Source organism: Lepidochelys kempii, chromosome 12 (genome assembly GCF_965140265.1).
Source record: "Lepidochelys kempii isolate rLepKem1 chromosome 12, rLepKem1.hap2, whole genome shotgun sequence".
Lineage (NCBI taxonomy): Eukaryota > Metazoa > Chordata > Testudines > Cheloniidae > Lepidochelys > Lepidochelys kempii.
Genome location: NC_133267.1, coordinates 11,647,783 through 11,670,870, shown reverse-complemented (window position 1 = coordinate 11,670,870; position 23,088 = coordinate 11,647,783). Strand labels below are relative to the sequence as shown.

The 23,088-nt window shown below is 43.8% G+C and overlaps 1 protein-coding gene across 1 annotated transcript in view; it reads left to right on the top strand.

Annotated features, from left to right (window-relative positions):
• Positions 1-23,088, top strand: part of MMP2 (matrix metallopeptidase 2) — a 50,415-nt gene that overhangs the window by 10,539 nt on the left and 16,788 nt on the right. Inside the window, exons 5-8 of the mRNA XM_073307587.1 lie at positions 992-1,165; positions 14,616-14,789; positions 19,492-19,665; positions 21,077-21,232. Coding sequence (XP_073163688.1) covers positions 992-1,165; positions 14,616-14,789; positions 19,492-19,665; positions 21,077-21,232 — 678 coding nt within the window. The remainder of the gene's footprint in view (positions 1-991; positions 1,166-14,615; positions 14,790-19,491; positions 19,666-21,076; positions 21,233-23,088) is intronic.

Sequence of the window (23,088 nt, the reverse complement as noted above, 5' to 3'; positions counted from 1 at the left end):
CAAATGAAAATAATAGACAGCAGGTTTAAAACAAACAAAAGGAAGTATTTCTTCACACAATGCACATTCAACCTGTGGAACTCCTTGCCAGAGGATGTTGTGAAGGCCAAGACCATAACAGAGCTCAAAAAAAGAACTAGATACATTCACAGAGGATAGGTCCATTAATGGCTATTAGCCAGGATGGGCAGGAATGGTGTCCCTAGCCTCTGTTTGCCAGAAGCTGGGAATGAGTGACAGGGGATGGATCATTTGATAATTACGTGTTCTGTTCATTCCTTCTGGGGAACCTGGCCACTGTCGGAAGAGAGGATACTGGGCTAGATGGCCCCTGAGTCTGACCCAGTAGGGCTATTCTTATTTTCTTAATTAGTTCTTCATATTGAGAAATCACTAAGGGAAACTAGGTCAAATGCACTTTAAAATAAGTTACCATGTCAGTGTTGTATTCTTAAGGAAAGTTTCTATATATTACAATCTCCTGAAATAAAAACCAGGTTTGGGGATGTATGCATGAATGTATCCACTAGCACAGCAGTAGATCAGATTAAATTCTGACTGAAAATGCCAAAATGGATTAAGAGGCATGTTAAGATTACGCTGAAACTACTCCCTGGAACCTTTTGAATTATCGTGCACATTTTAGATTATGCTATTAAAGGATCTAAATTACTAAACAAATTAACAGCTTGGGTATAAATTTGCATTGTTATAGCAACTACTATAATTATCTTTCTGGGCCCTTCAACACAAATAATATCCATGCTTTTTTTTCAAAATTACTTGTTACAGTTTCAGCTTTGGTCATCATGCCAATTGGGAAACCAGAAGAATTTATTAGTTCAAAGTGTAAATGCACCTGAAATTTCTACACCAATGTCCCTTATAACTAAAGTTTCACTGCAGAAAAGAAACAAACCTGTATGCAGACACCATAGTGAATGAAAACAATTGGTGACGGGATGCACTGTTGTGTTTTCTCCCTTTACAGTTGTTAAGGTGAAGTATGGGAATGCAGATGGCGAATACTGTAAATTTCCCTTCCTGTTCAATGATAAGGAATATAACAGCTGTACTGATGCAGGGCGCAATGATGGATTCCTTTGGTGCTCAACCACATACAACTTTGATTCTGATGGCAAATACGGATTCTGTCCCCATGAATGTAAGTTGAACACTTGGGTTGGAGGATTGTCTCATGACTGATTTTAGCCGAGAGGTGTCAGCTGTAGTTATTCTGCATGTAAGGATATCACTGTACCTTTCTACTTTGAATGCTCTAAAGTATGTTGAAACAGATATCGAGACTTCAGTCCCAGGAACAAGTAGCAATATCAGCTCCTTTGTGTCCCTTCCCTTCCCCCTTTCAGTGCACCCAGCAGAGAATCTGGGCCACTATCTTCAGCTCCTGGAATCTAATTATAGCATTGACTTCAACGGGAGCACAGTCAGTCCTTATTAACTACATGAAAAAAAAATCAAAAAAAGGAATTACGAGGAGGATGTCAACAGAAAACACTAGCTAAACAACTCCCCACCATCTCCTTCTTGGCATCACAGAGGAAATTTGTGCTCAGGTCAGGTGAACTGAATAAAGTAAATGATCTGCCTGCTTAGTAAGAAATCCTCCTCTTTTTTCAGTCCTGTCAGTTGGCCCCCTCCAAAGAAAGGTCCACATAACAGGGGAGCAATGGAAAGGACTAGCATTTGGTTTTTGACTTCAGTGGGACCAGGATTTGGCCCAAACTGGGCATGCAGCCATTGCAAGGGTAAGCACTCACATTTTAACGAGCAGATTAGCATTTTCCCCCACACAGCACAAGTGAGCCTTGCAAGGAACTAATCTTGATTTATACAGGTCCTAAGTTTCCAAATGTCTTATGGCGCATCGAGGTCAGCTGAGGAAATCACAGGCTTTTCCACTGGATAACAGTCCCACTAAGGGTGTGGTGTAATTGCAAAGAGAATGAGAACAGATAAAAGAAAGATTTTTTCACTTGATTCACCATGCCTAGATTTTTAACTTGCTTGATATTAAATATCACCAATATAGGACCAGGTTGAACCTGCTGCTCAGCAGGAGGAGATAGCACAAGAAGCCTTCTGTGCGCTTGTTCCTTGACACCCAGCAGCCAAGTACAAGCACACTCCCCAAGCTCCCTGAATCATAGGGTCAGCTTCTCCTAGCAAGATGGGGCCAGATTCAGAGAGGGGAGTGTGCTGCAGTTATCTACGCATTGGGGCAGCAAATCTTTCCCCTTGAACACCATGCCGCTCCAGCAGGAATTGTAGCTCCCACAAAAGCAACAACTGAGACCACTGTTTGTGAAACTCACAAGGTGAAGGCAGAAAGAGTCAGAGGGCCAGAACCTCTGTACCTCCATTGACGTCACTGAAGCTCTGTCAATTCATACAGCTGAGGATCTAGCCCATTGTCTTCTGTTACAATCCAAGCCCCCCTTCTCTGCAATGGAATACATTGTTACATCACATTACATTACACTGAAATGCTCTGACTCCTTTACAGAATTCTGATGGTTGGAAATAAATGTTATGAAGTGTGACAAAGTTCCTGCTCTATCTTGGCAGGTCGTGCGCTTATTGGCAGATTTGCTCGTCTTGGAACTTCACGGCAGCCCTCAGCTTGGCCGTTTTTCTGAATTCACAGTCCAGGTCGACTCCTCCTGTGTCTGACCAAAAGTTGGGAGGATTTGGGGGGGGAACCCGGGCCCGCCCTCTACTCCAGATTCCAGCCCAGGGCCCTGTGGAATGCAGCTGTCTAGAATGCCTCCTGGAACAGCTGTGCAACAGCTACAACTCCCTGGGCTACTTCCCCATGGCCCCCTCCCCACACCTTCTTTATCCTCACCACAGGACCTTCCTCTTGGTGTCTGATAATGCTTGTCCTCCAATGGTCCGCGTTCTCACTCTCAGCTCCTAGTGCCTCTTGCTCCCAGCTCCTCACACGCACACCACAAACTGAAGTGAGCTCCTTTTTAAAACCCAGGTGCCCTGATTAGCCTGCCTTAATTGATTCTAGCAGTTTCTTGATTGACTGCAGGTGTTCTAATCAGCCTGTCTTAATTGTCTCCAAAAAGTTCCTGATTGTTCTGGAACCTTCCCTGTTACCTTACCCAGGGAAAAGGGACCTTCTTAGCCTGGGGCTAATGTATCTGCCTTCTATTACTCTCCTATAGCCATCTGGCCCGACCCTGTCACATATCCCCCCCTCTGCTCAACACTGCGGGGATGGGCAACTTAGGACGTCAGGCAGCGTACTCATGACAAGCCATTTACATTGCCATGGTGGCTTCCAGCCCGGTGTTGTATGGTGAATTGGGAAGGTTGTAGGGACAGGAACCATCTGGTCATCCTTGTGTTCTTCTCTTTATTTCGCTGCATCCACTAGAGGGGTGCATGGTCGGTCACAAGGGTAAACCGTCGTCCCAGAAGGTAATAACGTAGTGTTTCCATGGCCCATTTCACAGCTAGGCACTCTCTTTCAACCACGGCATACTTCTGCTCTCTTGGGAGGAGTTTCCTGCTGAGGTAGAGGATTGGGTGTTCTTCATCTCTGACCATCTGCGATAGGACAGCTCCCAATCCTACTTCAGATGCATCTGTTTGTAAAATGAATTATTTGTTGAAGTCTGGGCTATAAGCACGGGATTTTGTAAGCTGTTTGTAGATCCATGAATGCTTTCTCTGCAGCATCTGTCCACTTCACCATGGCTGCACCCCGGGCTTTTATCAGGTCTGTCAGGGGACTCACTCTGGTAGCAAAATGGGGAATAAATCATTGGTAGTACCCCACCACATCCAGGAGTGCCCAGACTTGCTTTTTCCGATTCGGCCAGGGCCAATTTTGGATAGCCTCTAGTTTGTTTAGCCTCTAGTTGGGGCTTGACCATGCCCCTTCCTACAATGTAGACAAGGTATTTAGCCTTGGTTAGCCCTATAGCATGCTTGGCTGGGTTGGCTGTGAGGCCAGCCTATCTTAGCGTGTCCAGAACCGCTTCCACCTTTCCTAAGTGGGTTTCCCAGTCGGGGGTCTGAATAATCACATCATCCAGGTATGCCGCTGCATAACTGGTATGGGGCCGTAGGAGCTTGTCCATAAGATGTTGGAAGGTGGTAGGTGCCCCATGCAGTCCAAAAGGAAGAACAGTATATTGAAACAGACCCTCTGGTATAGAGAATGCTGTTTTTTCTTTCGCATCTTTGGCAAGGGGAATCTGCCAGTATCCCTTTGTTAAATCAAGGGTGGTCAAAAATCAGGCATTGCCCAGGCAGTCAACTAACTCATTGATATGGGGTATGGGGTATGCATTGAATTTGGATATCTCATTCAGCCAGCGAAAGTCATTAAAAAACCTAGTGGTGTCATCGGGTTTGGGCACCAACACAATCGGGCTTGACCACTGACTGTGGGACTCTTTGATGACTCTTCCAACATCCTTTTTACCACTGCCTTGATCTCCTCCCTTTTTGCCGCTGGGACCCGATAGGGCCTTAAAGTTACCTTTGCCCCAGGGTGTGTGATAATGTGGTGATAAGCTTTGGTGGTCCAGACTGGTTAGGTTGAAAACATGTCCTGGTATCGGTTGATCATCTCAGTTACTTCCTTCTTCTGGTTTGGTGTCAGATCAGTGGATATCCTGATCTGCTCCTGCATATTACTTCCCTGGATTGGGGTCTCTTGGGCCACTACACACGCCTCTCATTTGGTGCCAAGGCTTTAAGAGGTTAACGTGATAAATTTCCGGCGTCCTGGCTGCCGCACCTTGTAGGTTACTTCCCCCACAGGTTCAACCACCTCATAGGGCCCCTGCCATTGGGCCAAAAGCTTGCTTTCTGCCGTGGGCACCAACACCATCACCTGATCCCCTGATTGGAACTGTTGGACTTTTGCCTGGCAATTGTAATGGGTTCGCTGGGCCTCCTGCGCCTTGTCCAAATGTTCCCGCACAATAGGGGTGACCCGGGCTATCTGTTCTCGCATCTGCAACACATGGTCAATTATATTTCTCCCCTCATTGGGTTCCTCTTCCCAGATTTCTTTTGCAATATCTAGTGTGCCACAGGGGTGGCGTCCGTATAATAATTCAAAGGGGGGGAAACCCCAGTTGAGGCCTGAGGTACCTCCCAGATTGCAAACATAAGGTAGGGTAGTAGAGTGTCCCAATCCTTCCTGTCTCGACTTACCACTTTCCTTATCATTGTCTGGAGGGTTCGGTTAAACCTTTGTACCAGCCCATCGGTCTGCGGATGATAGACTGAAATTCTCAGGGTATGTATATGGAGCAGAGTACAGAGGTCTTCATTAGCTTTGACATAAATGGGGTACCTTGATCTGTTAATATCTCCTTTGGTAGCCCCACTTGGGCAAAGATCCTCACCAACTCTTTAGCTATCGTTTTAGAGGCCGTGTTCCGCAGGGGGACGGCTTCTGAGTAGCGAGTAGCATAATCCAGAATGACAAGTACATATTGGTGGCCCCGGGCTGTCTTCTCCAGGGGTCCCACTAGGTCCATGGCTATTTGCTTGAAGGGGACCTCTATGATGGGAAGGGGTACTAAAGGTGCCCTCAAGTGGGGACGGGGACTGTGAAGCTGACACTCTGGGCAGGACTCACAGTACCTCCGCACTTCTTCATATACTCCGGGCCAGAAGAATCATTGCAGGATCCGTGCCAGAGTCTTCTCTACCCCCAAATGCCCCCCAAAAAGATGACTATGGGCCAGACTTAATACAGCATTCTGGTGTTTTTGAGGTACTAGGATCTGCTGTACCTTCTGCCCCTGTACTGGTGCAACCCGGTATAAGAGATTCTTCTTCATTATGAAGTAGGTCCTGGTCCCTGGATTTTCCCTTCCACGGGGACCCCATCTATTTCGGTAACCTCCTTCCTAATGTTGTCGTACCTTGGGTCTTCAGCCTGGTCCCGTCCAAAATTTCCTCTCCCAGGGCTAATCTGCCCAAGATCTAGAGGGCTAGTCTCTGTTGCCTCTACTGGTTCAGAGGCATTAAGGTGTGGGTTAGACTCGGGTGCTTCTCCCTCCTGGGTGGCCTCCTTTTCAGCTGCTCAGGTCTGCCTACCTACGAGAGCGACCCTCTGGCTTTGGGCCAGTATTCGGGTTCCCAAGGCCGTAGTGCCCTTCTTTCCCTTTTCATCTTTCTACGCTGTCTGGGAGTGGAGAACAAATCTGGGGATATTTCAGAGAAGGTTGGGGGTTGACAGTCTACTGTGGATGCCTCACTACTTTCAGGGCTTCCCCCTTTCTCCAATTCCCCTACCGGGAGTAAGTGTCCAAACCCTGGGAAGTCCCTCCCTATGAGCACTGGGTATGGGAGTTTAGGGACTACACCTGCTGCTACCTCAGTAGTGTTCCCCTGAATCTCGATTTTTACTGAGATGGTGGGATAATAATCAACTGTCCCAGGGACGCATGTTATCCCCATACGCTTAGCCCATGGCAGCTGACTATGCTTCACAAGCTTCCCCGAGACAAGCGTGATAGCACTCCCTGATCAACCAGTGCTGTGGTCTCTACCCCATTTAGCTTCACTGGTCTAGTGTACATATGTGGGGTTAGTGACACCCCCACAAGGTGGATTAGGGAGCATGGGTCTGCCCAGTTCCCCAGGTTACACTGCATAGGCTCCTTGGCATTGGACACTGTGCAGCTATGTGTCCCCACTCCCCGCAGGCGTAACATCTGTCTGGAGCCCTAGGCATTCCCTGGTCTCTTGGTTTGGGTAGTCTAACATCACAATCCTCTTCCCCCTCAGTGCTCCGACTCTTTGCGGCTTCTGGTGGGCCTTCAGCCCCTCTCTTTTTCCACCTGGGTTCTCCTGGTGGCCCAGTCACCCGAGCTCTAGGGCTTGGTGCTGCTAGTGTAACCTGGGGTGCTTCTTCCTTAACCGGTCAGGTCAGCTCCCTCACCGTCCTTTGCCTTTCTACCAGCGCGACAACCTCGTCGTAGGTGGAGGGTTCATTCTGGCTTACCCAGGCACGAAGGTGTGGCGGTAGTCCTCTCATGTACTGGTCGATGACCAGAACCTCTAGTATCTCCTCCGGACTCTGGGACTCAGTTTGTAACCACTTTCGTGCGAGATGGATGAGGTCATATAATTGGGACCGCGAGGTTTTGTTTTCCTGGTACCTCCACTCATGATATTGCTGGGCCCGCACTGCAGTCGTTACCCCAGATCTGGCCAGGATCTCTGCTTTCAGCTGGGGGTAGTCTGCCACAGCCTCTTCAGGCAAATCATAGTAGGCCTTCTGGGCCTCCCCACACAGGAATGAAGCGAGGATGCCAGACCACTGTTCTCGGGGCCAAGCCTCCCACAGGCCAGGAGGTATGCCTCTACATCATCCTCCCGCGTCGTTTTCTGCAGCCAATTGCTAGCCCGCATGATCTGCGTCCCCTCATGACTGCGGTTCAGCTCTGTAAGGGCCTTTACCTGGTTTACCAGTTCCCGCAACATAGCCCAGTCTTGAGCAGCCTGGTCCATCAGCAGGCGATTAGTCTCTTGCTGCAGCTGCACTGCCTCCTGTTGGGCGGCTGCCTGGACACGAGTAGCCTCCTGCTGGGCAGCCATGGCTTGTATCAGTGCCTGCACTACCTCCTCCATTGTGGTGAAAAATAATAAAAATAGACCCTCTTCCCTTTTTTTTTTTTTCCTTCCAAACACCCTCCTTCTTCCGCCGCACTGTGGACACCAGATCCCACTGCTGATACCAGTTGTGACAAAGTTCCTGCTCTACCTTGGTGGGTCTTGTGCTTATTGGTGGATTTGCTCACCTTGGAGCTTCACGGCAGCCCTCAGCTTGGCTGTTTTTCTGAATTCACAGTCCACGTCGACTCCTCCTGTGTCCAACCAGGAGTTGGGAGGTTTGGGGGGAACCCGGGCCCGCCCTCTACTCCGGGTTCCAGCCCAGGGCCCTATGGAATGCAGCTGTCTAGAGTGCCTCCTGGAACAACTGTGTGACAGCTACAACTCCCTGGGCTACTTCCCCATGTCCTCCTCCCCACACCTTCTTTATCCTCACCATAGGACCTTCCTCTTGGTGTCTGATAATGCTTGTACTCCTCAGTCTTTCAACAGTCCGCGTTCTCACTCTCAGCTCCTAGTGCCTCTTGCTCCCACCTCCTCACATGCACACCACAAACTGAAGTGAGCTCCTTTTTAAAACCCAGGTGTCCTGATTAGCCTGCCTTAATTGATTCTAGCAGCTTCTTGATTGACTGCAGGTGTTCTAATCAGCCTGTCTTAATTGTCTCCAGAAAGTTCCTGATTGTTCTGGAACCTTTCCTGTTACCTTACCCAGGGAAAAGGGACCTACTTAGCCTGGGGCTAATATATCTGCCTTCTATTACTCTCCTATAGCCATCTGGCCCGACCCTGTCACAGAAGTTATATAGTTAATGGTATATTGCAAAATGCTAGTCAGGTAAGTGAGCATGCTTTTAGAATTAGGTTTTTATTGTTAACAAATGCCAAATGAGTCTTTTATTTAAAAAGTACTTTCAATTTCCTAGTGCAGACAGAGGAATGACACTGAGTATTTCAGAAACCATATATTAGAAACCATATTAATGGAAAAATTCTAGTGGGTTTTGAAAAACTGAGATCATATGTAGGGTATTTTTATTAAGCTTTTTGAATTGTGAACAGAGCGCTAGGACTCACAGATAATTTGGAACTTTTTTTAGGAAAGATCATATACAGATGAAATAATTTGTATAACAATTTCATTCATTCAGCAATTTTTGCACATATACGTAATGTGGTGATTGTTTTTAAAGTAACACTAATTTGGTGAACATTTTTCCCTTCATACAGTTTTAATATGTCCATTGTTTAAAACTTGAGGGTCAGTCTGCAAAGTAGAAGATTACAGAAAACTCTTATGTTATGTGAACTTTAATTTGATGTAATGGATGTCAAACTGCAGGAAATATTCTGGAGAGGAAGTGTGGCCCTGTGAGTAGGGCTGGGGCCTACAGCTCAAGATAACTGGGTTCTATTTCCAACTCTGCAACTGACCTACTGTGTGACCTTGACCAAGTCATTTTACCTCTACATCCCCCTTCCATTCTTTTTCTACTTGGATTGTAAGATCTTGGAGTCAGGAACTGATGTGTTGGGGGGAATCGATCTGAGTTACACAACTTCAGCTACGTGAATAACGTAGCTGAAGTCAATGTACTTAGATTGACTTACCATGGTGTCTTCACTGCAGTGAGTCGACTGCTGCTGCTCCCCCGTCAACTCTGCCTGCTCCTCTCGTGGCGGTGGAGTACAGTAGTTGACGGGAGAGTGCTCGGGGGTCGATTTATCACGTTTAGACTAGATGTGATAAATCAATCCCTGCTGGATCGATCGCTGCCCACCACTGACATACCCTCAATGTTGCTCACAGCTGTACGCATGTTGTGTATCATTGGCAGGGGCACCAATTGGGGGACAGAGCTGCCCAGAACAGGGGGAAAAAGGGGCCCTATTTGGGAGGGCCCCCAAACTGAGTGGCATTGCAACCTGCCATACAGGATCATGGCATCACTCAGATTTCACCCGGCAGCCCCTTGACAGAGGGTCTGCTGGGATAATGAGTTGTGCTGAGACCCCACGCTCCAGGTCGCAAGCGCTGCTCACTGAAATTTGGCCCATCAGCCCCTCTGTCATGATTTTTAAGTTAAAGTGAGAGTGGTTCAGCTGTGCACAGCATATGAAAAATTTCTGGAGGGTGTCCCTGGTGTATTTTATACTGTGCCCAGAACAATGGGCTCACAATCCCATTGGAAGTCTCCAGGTTCTACTGTAATACAATAGTTAATTATATAATAATGAGTCAGAAAGGAATGATTGAATGAAATATATTGGAGGTTTTGTTTGAAACCAAAAATTGTTGGAATTATGCTGTTCCTCCCTGGAACACTTGAAGTGCACCTATTTGCAAGGTTGAGGCTGGAGTATATCTAGACTGTAGATTGTATTGGGAAAGGGAGTGCATCTTAATAAACATCTTATCCAGTGCTTTAAAATAAAGCTAATAAAACCAGATATGCTCAGTATCTTGCAGGATCAAGCCCATGCCAGCCCAGTCTAACAACCCTAACTACCATGTAACATATACTGCGGAGATCAGCAGTGGCTCACATAAAACAACTGCCCACATGGATATTTCTATTTATATATTTATCAGTCCAGCAGCCATAATTTTTGAGACAATAATAGCTGTTGTGTAGAAAAAGGTTTTCTCATACCCTCCTTTTCAATGCTTTCCTGCTTGTCTTCTTGTCCTACGAGTGATCAGAGGCAATCATCATCTGAGGTGTTTCTTGGGCTCCCTTTTCAGAACAGGAGGTTTTCACTATTAGCAAAATGAACCAGGGTTTTTCAGAGTCATCAGTAGTTTCAGGTATAGTGGCACATACTTCATTATTCCAACCCTGAGGTGACAGAAGGGGGTCCTTCATTTCTGAGGGCATGTCAATATTGCAAAGCACTCTGAGGTGCTGTGTTCTAATTGCCCCAAGTAAACCCTGCTGGTGCACTCAGAGAGGTACCGAGTTCACATCATCTTAGTGCGCACTAGGTACTCTTGGAGTAGGTCAGCAGTTACACTGGGCAGTTCGAGCTCAGCTCATTAGAGCATTCTAGAAATCACACTGCTGTGGGGCACTTTGCTTCACCCATGTCAGCAAGCCCTCAGTCTTTCCGCCAACTTCCCCACCTCCCCGAAATCACTCCCTTATAAACTCATCAAGTTACTTTTCCTTCAAGCTGGAAAGGAGGAGTAGAGAGAACTTACGGTTGTTACTTCTTTAAAATACTAGAGGTGCTTAGATACTGCAGGGACGATGGTTAGGTAGGTAGGTGGACAGATAGACATTCATGTATCTTGGGCTATTTCTGGGCCTAAAATTACATGGGTTAGAGAATTTAAACAGTCTCTTCAAATGTCAAGGGGAGTTATGATTCTGAATGACCAAAATGCTGGTGTCAATGTTTTGAAACTGAATTGGTGGTTTTGAGCTGTTTGTTTGTGATGTAATTGTTTTGCAAGATCCTTGAACAGCTATGCACAGATGTTTCTTGTTAAACACATGGTATTGTGCACTTATTATTCCAAGACACCATTTTCTAAAACCTAGGAATACATTCAAATACGGCAGGATTGGGGATTTACATCATGGAGTCTGTTGGGTCAGGAAAGATTTCTAATTGTCAGTAGGTTGCTCTTTTATTTCTGAAGTCAGTGTCTTTAGTTTTCCTGTAACATTATATAACCAGAGAATACATGTGAAATGATTAAAAGAACTGTTTAAGCCCTGAATATGCACTGAAGGCTTTTTTAAAGCTATTCTGCCCAGAAGAAGTATAGGTATTTTAAACACTATACGTGCACCTTTCAGAACGCCAACCCAGCTATCAACTAACATATATAAGTCAGGTTTCAGAGTAGCAGCCGTGTTAGTCTGTATCCGCAAAAAGAAAAGGAGTACTTGTGGCACCTTAGAGACTAACAAATGTATTTGAGCATAAGCTTTCGTGAGCTACAGCTCACTGCTGAGAACATATGGCCTTGGTTCTCATTTACACTGAAGTCCTTCGACAACATTCTGGTAGTGTAACAGGGCCTAGGGTATAACCCACTTGCAGGCCCCTTTATACTGCCTAAGTGGTGTAAAAGGCCCTCTGTGTAAAGGATAATCAAACTCAAAGGTTTGTTTTGTGCAGTGGGCAGGATAGGAGTAGAGAACCTTTATCTCATTTTATGGGGCCCATGTGAAGCCCGAACTGCATCGCAGACCTGGTGCTCCGGGGAGTAGAGGGACCGTGGGAAAGCCATGCCTCAGTCCCACACACACCAGCCAGCTGAGAAATGTTCAGGGTTGAATGACCTTCCTCAAAGAGTTGAGGGTGCTGCACCCCTCACAAGTTCGATACTTAATTGAGGGCTGGAAATACTGGACCTGATTGTACTCTGACATTAGTGTAACTTTGCGTTAGCGTTACTCCTGATTTACCCTGCTTTAACATCAAAATCAGGCCCTGGATGATGGCTTGATGATAAGTAACTGCACCTTTATTTCAGTTCTCTGAGCAAGTGATACTTTTATTTTTCATTTACAATAAAACTCAAAGAGGTTTAAGTTTAAAAAAACTTGTAACCCTGTAAGAACTTTGTTGGAATGAGGGACTTTTAGCATCACATGTCATTACCTGTGGGTAAATTGAAGAACCTTATTTTGACTGTGTTTTAATATTGTACTGAAATGATTTTGCAATGTATCCCTAGAATCATAGAATATCAGGGTTAGAAGGGACCTCAGGAGGTCATCTACTCCAACCCCCTTCTCAAAGCAGGACCAATCCCCAATTTTTGCCCCAGATCCCTAAATGGCCCCCTCAAGGATTGAACTCACAACCCTGGGTTTAGCAGGCCAATGCTTAAACCACTGAGCTATCCCTCCCTCCATTCCTCCCTGTTCAAACCAATGAAAAATTCTACTCATAGACCGAGGCTGCCAGATCTGTACCTGGAAGCCGAATATGCAGCAAATGAGTCATCCAAACAACTCAATTTTGTTTTGCTTTCCAAGTGTCTTTTCTCTTAAAAATCTTTCACCAATCAAAATAAAGACAGCACTGTTTAATGTATGTGTCCTGACTAACTCACCACCAGAATCTGAGACATAAATACTGAGTCAGACACTTGTCTCCAGCTCTGTCACTTTTGCCCTGCTCCCCCAGCATAGGGGCCATATGTTTGGACATTGCCAGAGCGTCTCGAGATCCAGAGGTCCCTGAAGGATGCAGTGCCCCCTAGAGATAGGATCCTATTGTGGCCGATCGCAGGATCAGTGAAGCATAAATATGGCGTTAAGCCTCACTCTCCTGGATCCTGTGCAGAGGATAGCTTGGCCAGACCAGAAGACCATGCTTGCTACATTTAAGCAATAACTTGTTCTTTTATAATTTCTGACCCAGTCCTGGAAGGTACCGAACACCCTCCCCCCAATGGGACCAAAGCACGCTAACTGGAAAGATTGGATCCTTAATGCCCTAGTCAGTACATACTTTAACTTGGAAAGGCAGTCATCTGTGTCACAATATTTCCCTATTCAGCAGTGATGCCACTCAGTTCTGTTAGCCCATAGAGCTAGAAGGTGGTTTTCCCCCTAAAAAAAAGCAAATCAAGCCAAGAAACAATGGATTTGTAAATACAGCCATCTTGCTGTTTACATAACAGATTAAGCCCAGGGAAAAACTAATCCCACAAATACAAAGTGCCTGTGATAATTTTTCAGTAGTCAGAACTGGCTGAAATATAGACTTAAAAGTAACATACACCTTAAAGGAAAGATACCGTGTCCTAGGTGCAACTTTCTTACCCCCTAGATTTTGATGCTCCCTTTAGATGGATACCAGGTCATTATCACACACATACATTACTCATTTTCACACCTATTTTTGAAAATCAGGCCAAGACCATTTAATTGCCCTTTCCTGGGCCACACAGGATGTCTGTGGCAGACCTAAGGAGATAACCCAGATCTCCAGCCATAGAGTTAGTTCTGTGGCTTCACTTCAAGACCCTTCTTCCCCATTTATGTGATAGAAGGAGTCATGATTCTCAGGGACTATAGAAATCTTGGGAATGTTCATAAGTCATGAGGCTTGTTTATGTGTGGGTGGGTGAGAGGGAGGATGCAAACCTGAACTTCTTGAAGAGGAGCATCTCATGTCCAAAACTATTAACTGGGAGGGAACTCAGGAGGCATGCCCATCTGTCCCTCTTTGTCAGAGGAGTGAAGTTCAGTCTATCTAGCTTGGATGTTTATAGAGTGTCAATCACTGCAGCATCAAGTGACTGTTGTGTGGGCATTCAGAAAAGTAAAGCAGAGCTATTGAGAAGTTAAAGGAAAGAAAAGTGAGATAGTAAAAATGCCAGGGTATGGTCTCCCCTGCTTGTATCTTCTATTGCAGTCTGCAGACTAAACAAACAGAGGAATGTCACATAACATGCTCATTAGGAAAACTGTCATCTAAAGTGACAGCGGCAGGCTACAAACCTGTCTACATGTTTAAGATGCTATTTTAGCAACCTCTGTAGCACAGTGTAAATTAATTAGCAAAACACTAAGGAAAATAGATGGCTTCCTGGAACACTCCCTCAAAGCCTTGTTTGAAGCAGAAGTATTAGCTACAAATAGGCAGTAATATATTATGAGGCAGGGTATAAAAGATATATTGCCATAAACTCGAGTAGCCCAGTGGACTTCACTTGAGCCATGTTAATAATTATTGTGAACAAGTCACTTAATCTCTCTGTGCCTCAGTTCCTCCATCTGTGAAATGGGGATATTACTTCCTCTCTCCCACCCTTGTCTGTTTAGCTTATGAACTCTCTGGTCTCTTACCATGCGTATGTACAGCACCGAGCACAATGGGCCCCTCATGTTATTTGGGGCCTCTTCATGCTGCCATACTACACATAATTAATCAATAATGTTTTTTCTTACCAATTTCTAGTTATAATGTATACAGTTACTCCTTAAAAATATTCTATTTTTTTTTCTGCTTCACTTTCACTTCAGCTCTTTTCACGATGGGTGGAAATAGTGAAGGGCAGCCATGTAAGTTCCCCTTCAAATTTCAAGGCACATCCTATGACAGCTGTACAACAGAAGGAAGGACAGATGGGTACCGGTGGTGTGGAACTACAGAAGACTACGACAGAGATAAGAAATATGGCTTCTGCCCAGAGACTGGTAAATAGATATTTGTTATGCTGGTCTAGTTTGTCATTGATCTGTATGTCGCACAAGTAATTCTCCATCCTTTAGTTGAAGAGTTACAAGTAGTTGAGTTGGGGGCATATGTGCTGATATTTCCACTTTACTGAAAATCTGCTGATTGTGGCTTCTAGGTACATGCACAATATAACCTATAAATAAGCCCATACATAAACCTACATGAGTTTATATGCAATATAATATTAAACCAAGGCAACGTCAGTTAACAAGAATAAAGAACTACTGAATTCCCATCTGACCCTCCAACCCCCAGGAAGAACAAAAATCCTCCAGTCATTTCTGCATCTCAGGAAAAGTCAGAGAAAATAAAATAGCTGTTCAATATGCCTGGCAGGTAGGGAGCAGTGCTCTGTCAGACCAAAAGGGAAGTGGATTCCAGAATTCTGTCCCCTTTACTGTGTATGCTCTTCCAGCAGGCCCCAGATAAATAAATCTCTGGACTATCAGCCCAAGTACTGGAAAATAGCTAGGGAGAGCTGTGCAGTACAGATCAGAACTAACCCCTTGAATTACACCCAAAAATGAATTGAGGCCTTGGTATGTCTTTTTCCTTCACCACTCTAGTCACCTGACTAGCAGTGAATATATCCATTCAGATGTAATCAGAACCACACTTGGAACATTGGACCAAAGCTCAGAGCTGAAGCTTTCCTGAGGTTTGAAAGAGTTTGCTTGCATTTTTCTAACATAAGTCACAAATAGCAACTTTCCCAGATTCCTTGGCTCTTTCAGCTTCCAGATGGAAATGGAATTACCCACAACAGTCATATATCTGAGGTATACTGCAGGCCAACCAAAGGATGGCCCAAATTTGTAAACCCATATGCATCTAAGGTTGCATGCAATTTTGCATATACCCAATTCAGATGAAAAAATCTTGGATGCATACACACAATCCTAGATAGCTTGCCCATGGACATCAGGAATTTGCACAGCTAAATCAGGAATGAGCATAAGCACACATGTATGTAGGAGCATGCCTTCAAATTTTAGGGATAAATGTCTACCACTACATGGTAAATGTGGGTAGATGATTACTTTTTAATATCCCTGAAACATGAGCCGCAAATGAAAAAAGCAGTACAAAGGAAATGTGAAACTTAAACAGCCAATGACTAATGCTCAACATTTAATTTTTTTCTTTTTTTAAAAGGGTGTTTAGCACAGTCAGATTTAACTCAATAAACATGCCTTTATGAATTTACAACATACTAGGAAACAAATTGAAAATTATCCCTTCACTCCAGAAGAATGATCTTTCTGCTTTCTTGACAATTTTTAATGCTTGTTAACTTCAGTTGTTACTACGTAGCGTGTCACAGGGACAAAATTAGTTTAGAGGATTGTATAACTTGGCAGGGATTGTTTTTCTGAGATACAGACTAACGGCACAGTTACTCATTTAAACTGCCTATGATGGTTCAGAATTCTTGGCACTTAAGGGAGCCAAGGTGAAGCCACCAAATGTAATGAAACCCAAACTAAATGTAAGCCTAACTCTGGAGCAATGGCTGGCTGATGAACAAACAGATTGACTCCATTTCCAGGCTTTTTAAAAAGCCATCTCTGTTTAAAATAGGCACTTGGAGCATTTTGATTGGTTGCTGATTATTTCTGACCCTCTGAGCCACCATTCCTCTTAACAGTAAAAAAGAATGTAAAAGTATCAAACTTTGCATAACTGGTAATGGGGACACAGAAAAATCTAAGTGATAGTTAAATGAGCAGGAGAACACTGGAACTAATATACTGAAATTCTTACACAAAACCTTAACAATAACTAGAAGTAGTTCAAACACTTACCTGTAAGGACCCTCTTTTTGTTTTTTGGACAGTGTCTAGCACGGTGGGGTTCTGCTCCAAGACTGGGGCTCCTATGTGCTCTGGTAATACAAATAATTACTAACTTTTGGGCAGAAGTTACTACATAATCAGACTGTTGTGCTTTGCATTTGTTTATTGTTTATGTCTGGTTTGTGCAAAATACCAGTCTTCTAAGTGGCCTGGTTAGTCCTGATTCCAGCTCTCTATAGATTTACAGCAAATATAGGAGCTCTTTCCAAATTATGGCACAAAGCCCCCTATGCCATTTAAGCCCAGTGATGCCTCGGTACAGTGGGTGTGGAAGTGGAATGACCCTATGGCTTTGGCATAGATTCTGCAAATCCACAAAGCAAACCCCAAATCCTGCCATATTTAACTATCCTATTTTCACAGCATGAAAGTCCGTATGTCCCACATGAATCCTGTACAATCTACATGCGAGCTGGCTAAGCCAGGCTCCTGCACTGTAGCTACTCAATACCCTTCATTCCAACCTTGAGCAACAAATAGGGTGCACTGTTCTTCAGCATCCTTTCCATGAAGGTTCTGACCCCTTGGCCATATTTAAAAGCAGATCCAGCTTCCTCTCTCTTAGTGGCCCGCACTGACCTGGTCAGAGTTGTAATGCAGCCCCTTTCCACAGTTCACAGCAAGACCTTGCCCTGCCTACCCAACTTCCAAGTCGGCGATGCTGGCTTCATGCAGGAGATAGTGACTTTCCCACTGTGTAAAGAAGAGAGTTATGTAAGGCAAGTTTGGGGTTTGCTTGGTGGATTTGTTTGTTCCATGTAGGAATGGCAAAATTAATAACAGCCTAAGGCCCAAGTCTTGAATCCACAAGTGAAAATTCCACTAAACACTGAGGAATAAGGGGAAGAAACATCCGCCCTACAGGCCTATAAAGTTGGGCTGCAGCACACTATAATCAGAATCTAGAGCAGGGGTTCTCAAACTTCATTGCACCATGACCCCCTTCTAGCAATAAAAATTACTACATGACCCCAGGAGGAGGGAATTGAAGCCTGAGCCCACCTGAGGACCACTGCCCCAGGCAGGAGGGCAAAAGCCTGAACCTCACGGTCCTGGGCAGGGAAGCCAAAGACATCACTGTCCCGGGTGGGGTGACCAGAGCCAAAGCCCAAGGGCTTCAGCCCCAGTTGGGCGGCCTGTAACCTGAGCCCTGCCATTCAGGGCTGAAACTCTCAGTCTTCAGACCTGGGCGGTGGGGCTCAGGCTTCAGCTTTGGGCCTGGGCAGTGATCCACTTTGGGGTCCCAACCCACAGTTTGAGAACTGCTGGTCTAGAGGCTGGAATAGCCGTAACAGCCCATGGATAGCCACTAAGCAGTTTTATGGTTCAGTGGATCTGTTCTAGTTTTGGATGCAGTGGCCATTTCTCTGGCCTTCTCCCAATGCAGAGAGCTGTAGAGATGGTCACAAAGACATGCAAGGGAATATGGTGTCTTTTTGTACTGGGTCTCTGTAGCCCCTGTAAACCTGTTTCACCCACTTCAGTGCTGTAGGTGGAGGATTTGAGCATTAGGACTTTGCTTCATTTGCCTAAGTGCCTTATATATTTTCCTTATGTCCATATAAAACAAATTGTTGATATAAAATTAATGTTACTACTTGCATTAGCTTCTGTTCAGGAACCATTACCACATAAACAACTGACGGGATGTGTCCCAATTAGCATTAAACCTGGACTTAGAAATATTTGTTACTGTGCTGTGTGTATTGTATGCATTATTGAACACTACAAGCTGGAGTTTCATGACTGCAGGAGAATTACATACATTCCACCACTAAATAATTATGTATTTAAATTTCTAAGGCAATGTTCGGCTGCCAACTATCATTTGAATCCTGTACAAGAACAAGTGACTTTACAACAGCTAGCTAGTACTGTACATGTGTTAAAAAGGCAAATGATTTTTTTAATGGGGGGGGGGGTAGGGGGAGTGTATTCTCTGTTTGTGATACTTGCTTTAGAGTATAATTTCTACTTTGGGTACACACAAGTACAACTGTGGTCTTCCTGATGCACTATGCTCAAATAGACATACATGTTTGCACACATAAACATATATACATGTCTCTCTCTCTCTCTCTGTATGTATGTTTACACATGAGTACCATATGTAAGTGTGGGTGGATATGGTAGAGTAGGAAGACAAAAGTGGTCTCCATGAGTACCAAAGGTAGAAATTTTACCCCACAGCATGTATCACTTATAGCTTATATCCTTTTCATTAGAGTTAGTTTAAAAACTACAGCTTTTAAATTGATCCTTTCTATCAATACACCTCAACTATCTCAGCGTGCAAGATCTGACTTTTTGACTCCTCTAAGATCTTCTTTTGTCCTTAGAAGCTAATTAAACCTCAGTTCAACACTTCACAATCTGCTGATATATAACAAAATGATAAAGTTTCTATCAATACATCTACTTGTGGAAGACACGTGAAAGCATTATCAGAAAAGATCTTATTAATTAGGCTGATACCAGGTCATTTGTTAATCAGTTCCCTCTCCAATTGCACATGCCATTGAGCTGCCGTAGAGTAACTGCTTCTTTTAAGTGGTTGCCAGTTGCAGTTTTTGTCTTTAGCTTCAGTGGCTTTAGCAGGAACAGTTAGACTTTATCTCTCTTTTCCTCTGTTGCAGGCAATTTCCTTTTCAAACTGTCATTTTCAGTCACAGTTTCCCTGTTTGTTACAACAGTTCAGATTTTCCAGTTGCTTTCTGGGCTTAGGTATGATTTAAGAGAAGTTTTATGTCACAAAAGCTGGTTGATTCTCTACTTATTGTATTTAAATATTATTTCCCCATAGCAATGTCAACGGTTGGTGGAAATTCAGAAGGAGCTCCTTGTGTATTTCCTTTCATTTTCCTTGGCAATAAGTATGAATCCTGCACAAGTGCTGGACGTAGTGATGGCAAAATGTGGTGTGCTTCCAGTGGTAACTATGATGATGACCGCAAATGGGGCTTTTGTCCAGATCAAGGTAACACAGTTTCTTGAAATACTTGAAACCCTTTAACAATGTGTATTACTCCCGCCTCTGTCTCAGGCTAACCACAGATAGAAGAACATTGACCAAAATGCTGTGAGTAATGGATGTAATTGGCATGACATCCTGGATAAGTTTGGGCCCATATTTATAATTCATGTACACTTGCATGACTTTCCCTAAAAATTTGGGAATGCATATTTTACTTTTGAAAATAAAAGAACACTCTCTGAGTACATCAGGCACCCAAAGTTAGGTTTTGGAAAAAGCTTGTCAAAATAAATACATACAAATGTTCGCATGATATTTTTAAAAGACAACAAAGGAAACAGGTTTTTTAATCATAAATGTTCCCTTAAAGCAGTGGTGGGCAACCTGTGGCCCGTGGGCCGCAGGTTGCCCACCACTGCCCTAAAGGCTAGTAGAAAAAAACGCCCAAAGCCCCCCAAAAACCCACATCTCTTAAAAATGTGGGGAAAAGATTTTTTTAAATAAATTCTTTTCATTTTAATAATCTTTGGTGTTATTTGTAAATAAATTAGAGATCTTTTTAAATGCAGTATTTGCAACTTTTACCAACAATTGCTAAATTTGGGTATCTGATATACAGAAGCATTTTCCATTTTCTTAGAACAGGAAATAACTGCTATATTCAGACACTGTGATTTGGTAACTGTTGGTAAAATGCTGCCCTTTTGCAATATGGATGATTTTTCACCTATCGGTAGTACTTTAACAGTACTGAATCAATGCCCTTCTGTACTAATAAAGATTATGGAGGTGACAACGTGGTGTTGACAAATATGTACTAGACTCTAAGATGGCAAACAAAATTACTAGTGACCTAAGGTAGGTTTTAAACTCAGAAATCCACAGGTGAAAGGCTACTGCACTAATCCTAGGCCTCCTCCCACCTCATCTTATTTTCAACTCAAGCAAGACAAATAATGAAAACAGCTATTTTGTTAAAATAAAATAAAAAAAAACAGTAGATCTGTATATCCCCTGGATGGTTTTTAATGATTGAAAGCAAGATTCAAGGTCCAGATTAATTCTTCCATGCTAAATAAATCAAACGTTTCACTTAAACTACTTCCTTCCTTCTCAGAAGTACTAAGTTAATGTTCAAGGGCACTTTACATGGGAGACAGTGAAAGTATATGCACGTGTCAACTGTACAATAGGATTTAAAAGAAATCTTTCTGTAGAATGAAATTTCCTAAGACTTGGCAACATGCATGGCATGTTTATTATTATTATATGAAATTCCACATCAAGCAATATTTATTATGGGAATCTTTTAGTGGAGTGAGGAGTGGTGGCAATTTTATGGGACTAGCATAATAGAGGTAGTATATCTTTATTTGGATACAATCAACCTGTGTTGACTCATTGTGTTGTTCAGGTTACAGTCTTTTCTTGGTTGCTGCTCATGAATTTGGCCATGCCATGGGACTAGAGCACTCCGAGGACCCAGGAGCTCTAATGGCTCCAATCTACACATTTACCAAGAACTTCAGACTATCTCAGGATGATATTAAAGGAATCCAGGAACTTTATGGTAAAGTATTCAGCATCTATCAAAAGTACAGGCTGCTCTATTGTTTTCAGATGCTATTGTAAATAATGTGCACTTCTGACCAATTAGGGATGCAAATTTCCATTTCCTCGCCTGCCTCACTCAAGATATTGTTAGTGTTCCTACTTCCCATTAATGGTACAATTCAGTAACAAGTGGCCACTTAAGCTTCTGAGCTGTGAAAGCCCCAGAGCTGCATAGGTTAATCCCAAATCTTTAGGTGGAACTTTCAAAGGCCCTCTCTCTCTTTGGCTGTGAAACGCCATACTGGGAATTGTGGGCTACTTGTTCTCTAACATGGAGTCCTTAACTCAGGAGTCATGACCAGGTGTCAGGGGATCATAATCTCCTTGCCCTACATATTGCTAAATGGGGTGGTCTGTCTTGACTAAATGGCAGAGGGCAGTACAAGGGTCCTGGTATGGACCCTCCCCACTCTCCCCATGGGCCGCAGCCCTGGGGGAGAGGAGCTCTTTCTTTCTCCCTGCTGAGGAGTTCTGCGTCCTGCACCATGCCCCACCCCCAGTGCAGGAGGAGCTCACTCTGCAGCCCCGGGGGGGGAGAAGCTCTCTGCCCCCCCTCCCCTTTTTTTCTATTATGGTATTTCCTCCTAACATGCAGTGCACAAACTCAGTGAGTCATACACGTATCCCCATAACGTGAGGTTATGGATGTACGTACACCTACTTGGTTTGCACATGTTCCCCCCATATGGTTAAGGAGCCCGTATTAGAAGTGGATTAAAGATACAGTTCATTGAAATAGTGAATACGCAGCTGTTTATTTCTTTGCATATGATGCATGTGTTGATATGGTTTAATGTGTATAATGTGTGTGTGTTTAATGTGCTCCCCCCAGCAAGAGGTAACATTTAAATTCCTGCCCACACCCCTGTTTCTATGGGAGATGTGCATGCACAGTTCCGGGCAGAACCTGGGCCTAACATGGGGGTAGACATTTCCCAAGGACAGTGTACTACCTACCATCAGCCAGAGAAAACTTCATGCCAGATATTCAGCTCTTCATTTAGTCTCCTTAAAGCAATGGGGTGATAAAGGTTAATGGCTGGGTATACACTTTTCTTCTTCTGACACCAACCAGGGAGGTCACTCTTTTAGCCTGTAAAGGACATTTAAGTCTGTACTCCAAGGGCCTTTTTCGTCGAAAAGCAATGCAAAGAGGGTAAAGCTATTTCACAGATGGAGACACACACGTCATCTTCATCCTCATACAATTGTTTTCAAAGATGGATGCTTCAGAAGATGAGCAATTCTACCTTGTTCATTAAGGAGTCACTCCCTAGACTTAGATACTAGTGATTGTTGGTGGTGGTTAAAATGAAAATAAATTGTGCTGGAGGGACAAGTTGCTTTTCATGAGTTTCTTGTCTCTACTCTGCTCAATTTAGTGATTATTCTCCACATGATAGATGTTTCTTGTTATTTCCTGATAAGTTGCAGAACGATATGTGAATAATAAACCTCCTCACCTGATTGATTTATTGATGATGGACCAGAATTTGCTTGTATAATGTGCAGTCTGTTACCTCTATCACAGCCCTATCAATCAGCCAACGATTTAGGTCGTACAACAGGAAAAACAACATGTGTAGATAATGTGTGGAAGGTGATATCTGTATATACAAGATGTTTCTTGTGGTTTCTGTGGGGAAGAAGGGGATATCAGATATTTGTATTCTGCATTCATCTTTAATATTAATTTATTTTTCTCCAGAGATCATTTTAGCTTATAGTTCATGGTGGTGGTTTCATGACTTTGATCAGTTAAAATCCATTCAGTCTGTACACTTGGTAAACTACTGTGTAGGGTTGCAAATA